The sequence below is a fragment of the Poecilia mexicana genome, unplaced genomic scaffold (assembly GCF_051168715.1).
Source record: "Poecilia mexicana isolate PSO_F unplaced genomic scaffold, ASM5116871v1 scaffold_7, whole genome shotgun sequence".
NCBI lineage: Eukaryota > Metazoa > Chordata > Actinopteri > Cyprinodontiformes > Poeciliidae > Poecilia > Poecilia mexicana.
Window position 1 is genome coordinate 22,072,823 of NW_028263376.1, and position 13,998 is coordinate 22,086,820.

Below are 13,998 nucleotides of genomic sequence, written 5' to 3' on the forward strand. Positions count from 1 at the left end.
CAGTAAAACAAACTGAGATATTTGACATTTAGTGTGGTTAAAAAAATCTTCAGTGACAAGCTAGAAAACTTTTTTTGGTTTGTATATTTGTGTAGTTGAGCTGCATAACATTAGGAAAACATGCATTATGCAATAATAAGACAAATAAGCCAGGAAATTGAATGATGTTTATAGCAAAGACTCCAGATAACAAGTCGTTTATGTAGCTACCCAGTGGAAATTCTGTTCCAATCTACAAGGTTTTGTTGCAAAAAGGTGAATCGAACCAGATATTATTACAACAAACACACATTTTGTTATAATTATTGACTTTTTTTTTTATAATTACTCGTTGCCATCACCTTATTTTTTTATTTTCCTTCACAGAAGACCTTAAATGAGATACCACTCCAAAACAATAACAGTAATTGCACTCAGAAGAAATGCACTTAAAATAAAAAGATTACTTTAAATCTGAATCTTCCAACTAGTTTACTTGCTTCCCTGTCTTGCAGACATGTTTAGGTACTCTTCTACCTAAAAGGAAAACACCTTGGGAATTTGCTGGCTGAAATGGTATCAATATCCGCAATGACATGAGTACCAACAAGGACTGAAAGAAGCCATTAATCCAAGCCAGATTAGTTTGCACATGGAGTCTGCATATTTTATCCAGGTACTCCATCTTCCTCCCAAAGTCTAAAAACATAGCTATTAATTTAATTGGCATTTCTCAATTGCCCTAGGATACAGTATGTGTATTCACGGTTGCTTGTTCTGTGATCGAATGGCAACCTGTTTAAGGGTACCCCACCTCTCACCCAATGGCCGATGGTAACATGTACCAGCCCCCGTGCGACCCTGTAAAAAAAAATCACTGGTTATAGAAAATAGATTACACATATATCAGTTATGTGAGCAGGAATGGACGGTGCAAAGATAGACTCATTAAGCAGCAAAGGTAGCTCATTACTATGTGTGTGCAAACTATTTTGATTCTATCAACCAATCACGAAACGCATTCCAATTCCTCCGACCAATCACAGAAGAAACCTCCGCCCATTGCGTCCCTATGTCTCGTCCAATGTAAAATCGTTCTGGTTTGCGTAGTGAATGTGTCAACCCGCGTCTACGGCCAAGCAGCGTTACAGCTATGGTTGTCCCCCCCTTTTGTTCATCAGAGTTCCTCCATTATTGCACAAACAATGAAACTATCTGGATGTTATGCCGTTTCATGAAACATTTTACTGCATGTACGCCTTCCACGCTCTCCTCTGGGATTATCTAATGAATTAAAAGCGACCTGCAACCCTCCTGACCTGCTGTGAGGTGTCCGAAGCACGCAGTATTTCCTGAAGAACGTGGAGTAGTAAGTGTTGAAAATAAAGTATCAGTCTGGAAGTGTTGTGTTGGTGTTTAAGGGTTACTTTTGGTCACATTTTCACGGTCAGAAACTTGCTGAAGTTGTGATCCTGTGCTAATTATTGTAATCCATCATAACCCACTGTGCCCTGAAAAGACAGTGACGCGGGTAGCTCCCCTTATTATGCAAAATAAGCACGCCAGCCTTTTTTCTACATCACAATACCAAAGCATATTAATGCCGAAATAAAAATCTCACATGAATGAAGTTGTGGCGCTTGGTAAGATTCGGCATTGGACCCAACCACACTTACTGTTGCAGTTCGCTAACTTCATGAAATCGAACGTTTGCTGTTATTTTCTGGAATCCACAGGGTGAGGTGATTATGGAGGGAAACGCTTGGTCTGAATGTTTACAACGAGAACAGTTCAGACACTGTTCTTGGATTTAGTCCTTACTATTTCTTACCGAAACGGTCTGGAACGGCTGTGGAACGGCTACCTTTGTTTAGCTAACATTTATTCCGTGAGCTTAGCTAACGCACGAGCCTTAAACGTTACCAACGGGAATAAGGTATTGAGCTAAAGTTTAAACGGCTTTTTAATGTCTGGATTGTTTGTTTGTAAAGGCTGTAAAGTATTTATTCCTCTGCTCCTTTGGAAGTTTGTAGAAATCGTGGTTTGCTAACTGTTAGCAGGTTGGCTAAAGCTCCCTGCTACTGTAGTTCATTGTTGGAGAGAAGCAACACCAGAATGCTAATGTTAGCATGCATTTAGATGGTTGTGTTGCCGAGTTACTGTATATTTCGCGGTGTACAATTGAATTAAGTTGATTTTTAATTTTTTTCCCCCTAGCCAAACCGAAGCTCATGTGCTAATTCACAGTCAGACGTTTTCCTGATTGTTTTATTGCTTAAACGTTTTATTTGTTGACCTGAATGGCACCTGTCACCGGGTAAAAGGGAAACATAAGTTGTTTCCCTGTTGGAGTGTGTTTACATTTTTAGAGGGTTATTTCCTGGTCATGTGACAGCAGTATAGATTAATTATTAGATTGTATTTGATGGTATTCATGTCTGTTACATACTGTAAAGAAAATTACAAAATAGCAAAATGGGGAAGCTTCATTTTTTAGCATTACTATAAACCTCTATGTTTCCATGGTAACTGGAGCCTATTCCAGCTGTCAGTGGGCTCTAGATCAGATCATCTGTGCATCACAGACCCAACCCCAGAGTTAATTCTGACAACTCATGTAATTTCTATCATAATCGCTTGACTAAAATGGGATTTTTTTTCAGTCACACTGTGATCAGTTGTAGTCATTTCAGTTTTAGTCAACCAAACATTACTACATATTAATTGACGAAAGGTACTGTAAATTTAGTTGACTGAATTAAGTAGTCATAGAGAAATGTATTTTTTAGGCCCTAGTGTCTTTGAGGGTTATAATTCCCTTACATCAACGTTACACCTATTGATCTGAGAATGCACCTGAGTTAGATTTATATTTTTTAATACACAAACATGCGTACAAAGATCAAGTTTCTAATTGCTGTTCCACGCTATATTTCCACTGCATCATAATGCTTGATTAAAATAGTTTTTGTCATAAAAAAAATATAGACATTTGTTGCCAAAAAAATTGCATCAGTTTTTGTTAACAGAATATACACAACACAGTGGTTCATGATGATAATGGAAACAATGGAAAAGATTGAGGAAAACAATATCAGCCAATTACAACCCAACCCATTGCTCATATTGATATTGTGCAGCCTTATATTCCATTTATTTTGAAGTCATAGTTTCCATTTGTGTTTTTTTTCTTTCTTCAGATGTAAAGCTGAACTTCAGTTGCCCCTGAAGAGGTTGTTGGCACCATGGGACTAGATTTTGATGTGAAGACATTCTGTCATAATCTTCGGGCCACAAAGCCGCCGTATGAGTGTCCAGTGGAGACTTGTCGTAAGGTTTACAAGAGTTACAGCGGCATAGAGTATCACCTCTACCACTATGACCATGACAACCCAACTCCTGCTCCCGCTGTGCCCCAGAAGAAGAGGAAGGGCCGCCCTCCTCGTGCCTCGCTGACCGCCTCGGGGGACCCGGACGACATTGGAGGCAGCGGAGGTGGAGGACCTAGTCCTGAAGGAAACGCACCTGGGAGCCCCAACCGGTCAGACCATTCTCACTCCCCTGGCAGGGAGACGATGACCTACGCTCAGGCACAGCGCATGGTGGAGCTGGAGATTCAGGGACGCATTCACCGCATCAGTATCTTTGAGAACATTGATGTGGTGTCCGAGGAAGACAGCGATGCCGAGGACGCACCGCCGTCCGGCGCAGGCAGTTTTGGAGGAGGGGTTTGTAACGGCAGTGACAGTGGGGCTGGAGGCAGTGAAGTCGGAGGAAGCGGGAAGGACCGCTCTGATATCCCGTCCTCTAACGGTGGTAAAGCCACGCCAAAGACCGGGAAGCATAAAAGTAAAGATAAGAAGAAGGACGGTTCGTCTCACCATCACAACCCGCAGTCCGGTCTTGCTGTCAAGCTTCCAGAAGCAGTGTTTAGAGAACTGGACCAAGAAAGACCTGACGCCCCTACTCGGACTTTATCCTACTACAGGTGTGCAACTAGGATTGTAATTTGATTCATTAATATTTAAATGGCTTAGGTAGGTTCGTTTTTTTTCACTGTCTAAAAATAAAATTAGACTTTTCACTTTTAGTTAGGTTTCCTCAAAAGAATTCAGTTTATCAAATGTCAGAATAATGAGGGTGACTTTAAATCTTTTATGGAATTCAGATGTTTAAATACATTTCCTTAATATTTGGCAGAACTGCCTTTTGATCCATGTAGTTTATGTGATGTATCCATTTGTGACCAAGCTGATGTCTTGAGATGCTGCTTCACTCTTCTAGAAAACGCTTTTTCTTCACGATCCCATCTATTGTGTGAGGTGTGCTAGTTCCTACTGCAGCAAAGTGCCCCCACAACGTGACGCTGACACAACCTTACACCCACATGTGGTAGGCTGTGGGCTTGCGAGCACTGTGATCATTATGACCAAACACTACAAGTAACTTTTGTAATCATTTTAGTAATCCTAACTGGCCTAAAATAGCAAAAGTTAAGTCTGATTTCACGTAAGTGAAGAAAAACAAGTTATGGGTTTGTTTTTTAATACAACGTGTTTAAATATTTAGTAATTCCATTTAGAAGCTTTAAACGTTTTGTGATAGATTTTTCTTTCTGCCCACATTTCCTCCTCTGTCTGCCTCCGGGCTTCAGGTACATTGAGAAGTCTGTGGAAGAGCTTGACGAAGAGGTTGAGTACGACATGGACGAGGAGGACTACATCTGGCTCGGCATCATGAACGACAAACGGCGACGTGACGGAGTGACGCCGATCCCTCAGGAGGTCTTTGAATACCTCATGGACCGCTTAGAAAAGGAGTCTTACTTTGAGAGCCACAACAAGGTACCCGAACTCGCATGCTAAAGACATTACAGGCATTCACCTGCGAATTTGAACTCTGACCCGTTCTGTTTGCTCGTCCCCCCCAGGCAGACCCCAGTACGTTGATCGACGAGGACGCCGTCTGCTGCATCTGCAATGACGGCGAGTGTCAGAACAGCAACGTCATCCTGTTCTGTGACATGTGCAACCTGGCGGTTCACCAGGAATGCTACGGCGTTCCCTACATCCCAGAGGGTCAGTGGTTGTGTCGGCGCTGCCTGCAGTCGCCGAGCAGAGCGGTGGACTGTGCTCTGTGTCCTAATAAGGGCGGGGCTTTCAAACAGACGGATGACGGGCGCTGGGCTCATGTAGTCTGTGCGCTTTGGATCCCGGAGGTGAAGCGATTTTAAATTTTTATTTATTTATTTATTTATTTTTTTTGCAAATCAACTGCAGAGATTTTGATTGGTTTCTCATGTTGCCCCAATAATAAAAAATGTTTTTCTCCCATTTCCTAGGTCTGCTTTGCAAACACGGTCTTTCTGGAGCCGATCGACAGCATCGAGCACATCCCTGCCGCCCGCTGGAAGCTCACCTGCTACATCTGCAAGCAGCGTGGCTCAGGCGCCTGCATCCAGTGCCACAAAGCCAACTGTTACACGGCCTTCCACGTCACCTGTGCCCAGCAGGCAGGCCTCTACATGAAGATGGAGCCGGTCAGAGAAACGGGGGCTAACGGCACGTCGTTCAGCGTGCGCAAGACGGCGTACTGCGACATCCACACGCCGCCGGGGTCGGCCAGGCCTCTCGCCGGAGTGGGCGGGGCCAGCATGGGCTCGTCCAACAGCGAAGGGGAGCTGGAGGACGACGACGAGCCCAGCCTCGGCCAGGACGAGGACTCCAAGGGCTGGAGCTCTGAGCGGGCCAAGAGGGCGAAGGCCAAATCCAGGCTGAAGATGAAGAGAGCGAGGAAGATCCTGGCAGAGAGGAGAGCTGCTGCACCAGTGGTGTCTGTGCCCTGCATACCTCCGCACAGGTAGATGTGCAGTTCACCTGCTCTGGCAGAATTATATTTGTCACTGTATATTCTGTCTTACAAAAGTTTACTTATGTTTTTTTTTTTTTTTTTTTTACATTTTATCAAATTAAAACCACAAAGTTTCAACTTATTTTAATGGGATTTTATGAGATAGACCAGAGGTCAGCAACCTTCACAACCCTAAGAGTTGGTGAGAAGATTGAAGGAGCTAAAAACAGGAGGAAGTCTTCAAAAATAATTTAGGCCGTGGTGAAAGTTTACCTTCTCCCAGAACAGCAGTGGTTTAGATCAAATCACAGAGAAGAAAAGCAAAAAATCTCAGATTTACAAATCTGGTTGAGGCGTATGCCCATGAAACTACTTTAACAAGGTTGTTCGATTAAAGCATTCATCCGGAGGAGCCGACTACAGATGTCACGCTTTTCATTTTGTTTCATTTTAATTTCTATAGGAAATTAAAATGAAACTTCACAGTGAAGCGCTCTTTAGTGTCGGTTTGCAACATAAACTCCCAGTAAAGTGTTTGCGGTGGTAACGTCACAAACCGATAAAGTTCAAGGGAGCGTGAATACTCCTGTGTGACGCTGTAAATTAGTGTTTGCTTCTCTGCAGACTCAGCAAAATCACAAGTAATCTGACGGTGCCCAGGAAGAGTCAGTTCATGCAGCGACTCCACAGCTACTGGACGCTGAAGAGGCAAAGTCGAAACGGCGTTCCTCTTCTGCGGCGGCTCCAGACCCACCTGCCATCTCAGCGCCACGCGGAGCCGCATCCACCGCAGCCCGCAGCGCAGCTTCCCCCTGTAAACATGTCCACCTCTTGCTCTTTGTCTGGGGCGGAGGGTTTGTCCCGTTAACTAAAATGAATACGGTTTTTGTTATTTGTTTAACGTTTTCCATCACATTTGTGGTTCAGAGGGACAGCGAGGAGAAACAGACAGCCTTAAAGGAGCAGCTGAAGGCCTGGCAGAGACTGAGACATGACCTGGAGAGAGCCAGGCTGCTGGTGGAGCTCATCCGCAAGAGGGAGAAGCTCAAGAGGGAGACGGTGAGGCTCAGAACGGATATTTTTTTTTACACTATTGTGATAATAAAATTGTGTATGCATGAATGTCGGTTTATCCGCCGCAGCTGACAGGTGTACAACTGTGCCTGTTTAGATTAAAGTGCAGCAGATGGCGCTGGAGATGCAGCTCACTCCCTTCCTGGTGCTTCTCAGGAGTACGTTGGAGCAGTTACAGGAAAGAGACACAAACAACTTTTTCACTGAGCCTGTTCCCCTCGAAGAGGTAAATGTGCTGACAGAAAAAAAAAAAACAAAATAAAACATTCAAAGTTTTCCTTCTTTATTTGCACATATAAAATTAGACCATGCCGCTGCATTGATATTGGTTTAAAGTTGCAAGCGCAGAGGTTAGAATTGCACGTCTAAATGATGCTGGTGGAGACTTTTCCATCAGGCTGTTCCTCAGCCCGAGCCTTTCCCTCCGTTCAACAGGTGCCGGACTACCTGGAGCACATTGACACTCCTATGGACTTCCAGACCATGTGGAACCTGCTGGAGTCCCATCGCTACCTCACGTTCGAGGCCTTCGAGGCCGACTTTGGCCTCATTGTCAACAACTGCCTCAAGTACAACGCCAAGGACACGGTGTTTTACCGAGCCGCCCTGCGGCTCAGGGAGATGGGCGCCGTCGTCCTCAGAGCGGCCAGGCGCCAGGCCGAACGGATCGGCTTCGATTATGAGTCGGGCATGCATCTTCATCGAGACTCGAGCCCAGAAAGCCAACGTGAGCCGGAGAGAGACAGAGACAGAGACAGAGACCGAGACCGAGAGCGGGACAGGGAACAGGACAGAGACAGACCTTTGTCCTCTAATGAAGAGGGTAAGCTCCCACCTTTTGCTTTAATTGCTTGGCTTATTGTGATCAGGAGAATTGGCAAAGCACTGGTTCGAAAACATTAAAGATTCTGGGCTATCCACACCGCTTCTGTTCTCCACATGAACGTCGTCAACAGCATTTTCTATTAACAAGTGTGTTCAATTGCAATTAGAGACGATTCACATGACGGCTCTAGTCCTATGCTGTTGAACCTGAGCGTTTTCTTGCCCTTTTGGTGGACGAGCTGTAAGTGTTGCTCTCCCTGCCCCTCCCAGACCTGCTGCTGCCAGAGAACAGGCGACGGCTGCCGCTGGACGAGCAGCTGCATTACCTGCAGGCGCGCCTTGATGAGGTCAACTCCGGGAAGCACAGCATCGGCCAGTCTCGCAGGGCCAAAGCCCTGAAGAAGGAGATCAGTGTGATCCGGAGGAAGCTGGCGCACCAGCGGGAGGTGAGCTCCATCATGGGGGGCCGTGAGTCGGCGGGGGATCGCAGTTCTTCTCTCCCGCATCACTCTTCATCTGCGGGACACCATGACGAGGGGGGAGAGAGCAGCAGCCAGGAGATTGGAGGAAAGGGTATGTCTATAGGAATGTTGAAATATTAATATGACGTGTAATGCGATTCTCCTGACAAAATGTTTATTTTCATCTTTTGCCATTTTTATCTCGCGTTTTATCTTCCACAGCTCCCGAGGTTGGCCGGCGGACTTCTGTGCTTTTCTCCAAGAAGAACCAAAAAATGGCCGGACCTCCCAAAAGACCGGGGCGCCCGCCGAAGAACCGAGACATCGGCTACGCCGGGCCAGGGGTGAGCCAGAGCCCCATCGGGCCCCCGCAGCTGCCCCTGCTGTCCAGCAGCAGGCCCAGGAAGAGACCCCGCACCCCGCACAGCACCTCCAGCTCCGACAGCGACAGCGACAACGATGACCTCCTGCCAGGTGCGGCGCACCGTGGCCGCCACTGCGCCTTTAATCATGTGACAGTTCCTGCGTCACAGAGTGACTCACTGCCTCCGTGTGTTACCCTCAGGTTTACCGAGCAACGGCTTTGATACAGGAAACCAGCCTGTGACTGAAAGCTTCCGTGTGTACAGAAACGAGCCCCGTCTGCCTCGATCCAGCTCCGACTCAGAGTCCACAACCAGCAGCAGCAGCAGCGCCGCTTCTGACAGGACCAGGTGATTGATGCGCGAGCGCTTCTGATCTAAAGTACCCACAATCCCATGTGTTGCTGTTGGTTCATGAACAACAGCATAGAAAGTGAAAACCAAAACCACAAATCGTATAGTGCTTTCTTCTCAAAAAAAAAAAAAAAAGAAAACGCTAACAGAGCCTTTCATTGAAGAAAAGCTCTGTTAGGTTTAGCTTTGAGTTTTGACGGGCGTGCTTTTCCTGCATTTTCCTCCCCCAGCACTACGCCCTCAAAGCAAGGCAGAGGAAAGGCGTCGTTCTCTCGTTCCACCTTCCATGAGGACAGCAGTGAGGAAACATCGGGCACAGAAAATGATTCCTACTCAGTTGGAGGATCACGGAGCGTTTCGCACTGTAAGCACATCCTCACACACACGCTGTGAAACCCTGCAAAGCGCACATGAAGGTGTTAAACGTTTCAAATGTTGTTTCAGTTCATTTCCTTTGAGAGTCAGATTACTGTAAGACTTGATGGAGACATTAATCTGAGTCTTGATCAGATTTCTAATTTAATTATTCTAAACCTAAACTAGTATTTTGCTTTAGAGTTTAATGCTTCACCACCAGTAGAGTACTTGCATAATTGGCCTGCATTTGAGTTCCCCATCTCTTCACCTCTACCCTCAAATAAAATCCTTTTGAACTCACCTATTGGTGAATAAAGTGATCCTGTATGTAGTTACCTTCTGTATAAGTGGAGCTGATCTAGGAAGGACTCAGGTTGATTCGAGAACACCTTGGACACTGGTAGTTTGTAAAAACCAACAAGAAAAGGCCATTGCTGGCAGAAGACGATTCACTCTTCTCAACAGACTTGTAGATGATCTGCAGTATCTTGCTGCAAGCACAGATTCTTGAAGGAATGAAGTCTGCTCTGCCCTTCCTTCCAGACATCTATACTGTTTCATCTTCAGTCTGGTTGTGCGCTTTGACTTGAAAATTCCTGTTCAGTCTGACTGAGGGTCAAGCTGTTTTGCAAATAAAAATGTTAAAAAATGTTAGAAATCATTTATTATTTTCCTACTGCTGTCACATAAAATCCCAAGTTCAAGGGATATTCATACTTTTACCAGGAATGTGACCACAAAGTTTTATTCTGCTCTAATCTAAGAGTAGCAAAAAAATAAATAAAATAAAATAAAAAAGTCCTAGCTCTTTTTAATCAAAACTAGTTGGTTCATATCTAAACCTGGGGATTTCTGCAGTGATGCATTTTTTTTTAAAGCAGGAAACGGTTTAACGGCAAGAGTCAGCCTGTCTTATTTAGTTTCCTTGGGCTAAAGAAGTGTTGGGTGTACAGGAAACAAGACTTAGCACATCTTGTTCCTGTTTTTGATTGCTACATGGAAGTATGGCACCTGCTGCAGTTGTTGCCTGAATGAAGGAAACGTAACATGCTCCACCAAAAAGCAAGACATTTTTCTCACCTTGAGAAACACTGAATTGTGCCGCTTCCAAAAAAATAAACATTTTTTTATCTGGTTTACATAACGTTTTTAATCTGCTGCACATTTCACAATGAGAAGGTGATTCACTCCTTTTGAACAGAAAGTACTTGTTTTGTAGTAAACGCTGAAGACAATGAGATAACATATGAGCCCATTGTACTGAGAAAATAAAAATGGCGTAACGCTGGCTTTTCTTGCTGCTGTCAGTGGTGCGTGGCCGGGACCGGTCAGGATGCTGGATGACGTCTGACGACTACTCTTCTCTGGAAGCTCTGGATCTGGTCTGGGCCAAGTGCAGAGGCTATCCTTCGTATCCTGCTCTGGTGAGATGGAAAAATTGTGTTAACCCTGAGAGCTGCATCAAAGCAACCTGACTTCACCCGTCTATAGTGAATGTACGTTTAATCGTCATCCACGCCACTGTTCACCTGCAGATCATCGACCCAAAGATGCCCAGGGAGGGCGTGTTCCACCGCGGAGTCCCAATACCCGTACCGCCTTTAGACGTGCTTAAACTCGGGGAGCAAATGACCCAAGAAGCCCGGGAGCACCTGTTCCTCGTCCTCTTCTTCGACAACAAAAGAACCTGGTCAGTGTTCTGAATCCAGCAGTTTCAAACGTTTCGCTGACATTTGCAACCTTCCATCTGATACGGGTCAAACTTTGTTTTGCAAGCGAATCAGGCCTGGTTGTGACTGGGCGTAGAATCGTGCATGACTCTGCTGCAGAAACTTCAAAGCGGCGCTGCAGCGCTCGCGCTGCGAAGCGTGAGCCGACAGAACGCGTAGCAGATATAGGCCAAACGTGGTTTTTGAGAATACAAGGCAAGGGAAAGAGCACCTGCTCTTCTAGGTCATCGTGTACACTGCTTTAATTCAGGAGGAAAAACGAAGCGTGAGAAGGGTGACGGCTTCGTGCGCTGAAATCCTTCCTCGTTCTCATCTTAAAAGGTTAGCTGAAGTTCTTCCAGGTCACGCTCTGCAAAGAATCAGGAAGTCTGCTGAAGGAGACAAAGACCCCTTTTGTTTGAAAAGGCATTTTAATTACACTAATATTGATTCTAGCACAATATGCTAATTTATGCACGTACATCTGCATCTCAATAGAAATGCTCGTTTATTTCAGTATTGAGACAGTAAAAATGAAACTCGTAGTCAATTTAGTGCGCTCAGAATGACATATGCAGCTTTTATTTCTGCTCATTATGATGGCTTAGAGCTAAGAAATTCTGAATTTCAGTTTTTCTGAAACCCCAGAATATTTTGTCACGATGGGGTTGTTATTATGAAATTGTCAGCTTATTGACTAAAATATGCCCATGCAACAAACAATACTTGGTCAAGTCTCCTTCTACATGAATTACTGTATCAGTGCTACATGAGCTTTGGCAGTGTGGGCAGCTACGTCCTATTAGAACATGAAGTTGGTATCTCTAGCATGAAATGCTCTAAAATATCAAATGTTTTCATATGAGCCTTGATGAAACTCAGTGAAACAACACCAGCAGCAAATCATCTCTGACTGTGGTAACTTCACACTTTACCTTTTGAACCACAGAGCAACAGTCAATCCATCCAACCATTTGCTTCTAAATCACTCCTTTTATACCTTCTGTTGATTTTTCCATCCTTTCCTCTTACAGCTGGTGATTTTTTTGCAGGTTCCATATGTAAAGGTGGTCCACTATAAATGTATTTGTCATAAATTTACTGGAAAGTATTTGATGTGCGGTTTAGAAATGTATGTTTAAAAATGTATGGAATTTAGAAATGAAAAATTATCTAGAACCCAATTTACAATTATCTCCTTCTTGCTAGAGCACATTTTGAAACACGGTTTGTCCCTTCCTCTCTGAACTTTGTCAGGTATTTTTAATGACTTTGCTGAGCTGCAATAAATAAATAAATATTTTTTCATTACTATTATTTGTTTTTGAAAACCACTATTTTTTTACCTTTCACTTTTTGGATTTCCCTCCTTGTTGCGCGAATGTGAAATCATAAAATAACATTTCTGGATTAAAAACCATCTTTTCTTCTTGCCATACCTAATTTATTTTGTGAAAGTAAATTTGGGAACTGTTATTAACTATTAGTTATAAAACAAATTAAATACTTGAAAAATATCTCCGTTTAATGAACAAGTTTCATTTAAAAACAATATAAATGAATGACATTGTTTAAAACTGATTTTTCAGTTGGATTGAGATGCACCTGTGTGTTTGTGTGTTTCGCAGGCAGTGGCTGCCACGATCCAAGCTGGTGCCGCTTGGTGTGGACCAAGAACTTGACAAGGAGAAGATGCTTGAGGGCAGGAAATCCAACATTCGTAAATCCGTTTCGGTGGCCTACAGTCGTGCCATGCAACACCGCAGCAAAGTCCAGGGAGACCCCAGCAGCGAAACCAGCGACAGTGACTGATTGCAAACAGACACGCAGTCTAAATCTGCAAAACTTGTGGATTTCATGCATCCATTAAGGGAGCACAGCCCTTTGTCATGGATTACAAAGACAACAAAGCAAGCAGGAAAATTAGTAGGAAGGAAAAACTCCACTACTTTGGCCCCAAAACACATTCACTCACACTAAGCCATATTTAATCAGACATGTAAAGAAAAAAAAAATATTGTATTTAAGAAGATTAAAAATAAGGATATTGCTAATAATGATGATGAAAAAGAAAATGTTCCAAATCATGAATCAAAATGTTTAATGTACGTGGTCTGTATATGTTTAAAACAAAAGTGAAATAATGGTTTACAGACTTAAAATGCAGGCATAATATCACACTATGGTCCATACACAGTTCTGCCTCCCCCATGTCCTTTCTTCACATTCACTCACACAGGTAATCTTACACTCAAACAGGTAAATGCATGTTCTATGTGTAGAGTAAATATACACACACCTCACCTTCCAAAGGACAAAAGCATACCTGTGTGTGTGTGTGTGTGGAGTCGGAGGAGCAGAAGAAGGGACTGTTGCAGCCTGTTTGCAGGCAAATCAACGTTACTGTAATTTATTCTTTAAACTTTTTGTTTGTCACTCCAGCAGCTGCACATCTCACGGTCTTTTTTTTTTTTTTTTTTTTTTTTTTTTACAGATTTGTAAACAAGTATTCCTGTCACATTGACCTGTAGAATCAGTCAATAATGAGGACTAAACTGATCGTCTCCATGTCTCTTAGTCACAGGCCGACGGCTGTAGAACTTTTATATAACACAGATTGCATAAAAAATATACAAGTTTAATAAATAAAAAAAAAAGAATAATGTTCTTTTTTAAATTTGGGTCTTGTGTTGTGGTTACTGTTACTGCTACCTCTCTGACTCCTCCTACATAAGGAGACCATTGTGTGGACCATTTGTTTTTCTTTAGTGGAAGGGTGAGTCAGTAATTTATTGGACTTTCACATCCTTATATAGGTTTCTGTTGAGGGTGCCGTATTCGACATGATCACACAGGCTTTAAAGGGACCATGATAATCTTTCCCATCTCAGGGAACGATTACCTAAGACGGAAACCTTTTTCATTTCTATCAAAGGCCTTTACTGTTTATGACCTGAAATCTGATGCCCTGTGGTTGGCTAATGCTGTACCCAGCCTTCAATCTGACATGTAAAGAGACTCAAACAT

At 43.7% G+C, this 13,998-nt stretch overlaps 1 protein-coding gene across 1 annotated transcript; it reads left to right on the plus strand.

The window, feature by feature from the left end:
• The first annotated feature begins 1,075 nt into the window (after positions 1–1,075).
• brpf1 (bromodomain and PHD finger containing, 1) lies at positions 1,076–13,648 on the plus strand. Its single transcript, XM_015006304.2, has 16 exons — positions 1,076–1,348; positions 3,180–3,967; positions 4,634–4,823; positions 4,910–5,197; positions 5,321–5,838; positions 6,454–6,643; positions 6,757–6,888; positions 7,001–7,129; positions 7,339–7,726; positions 7,999–8,301; positions 8,412–8,663; positions 8,755–8,902; positions 9,136–9,269; positions 10,571–10,686; positions 10,798–10,952; positions 12,600–13,648. The coding sequence occupies exons 2-16, from the start codon at positions 3,225–3,227 to the stop codon at positions 12,781–12,783; spliced, it is 3,870 nt and encodes a 1,289-aa protein (XP_014861790.2). The 5' UTR covers positions 1,076–1,348; positions 3,180–3,224; the 3' UTR covers positions 12,784–13,648.
• Positions 13,649–13,998: the final 350 nt, after the last annotated feature.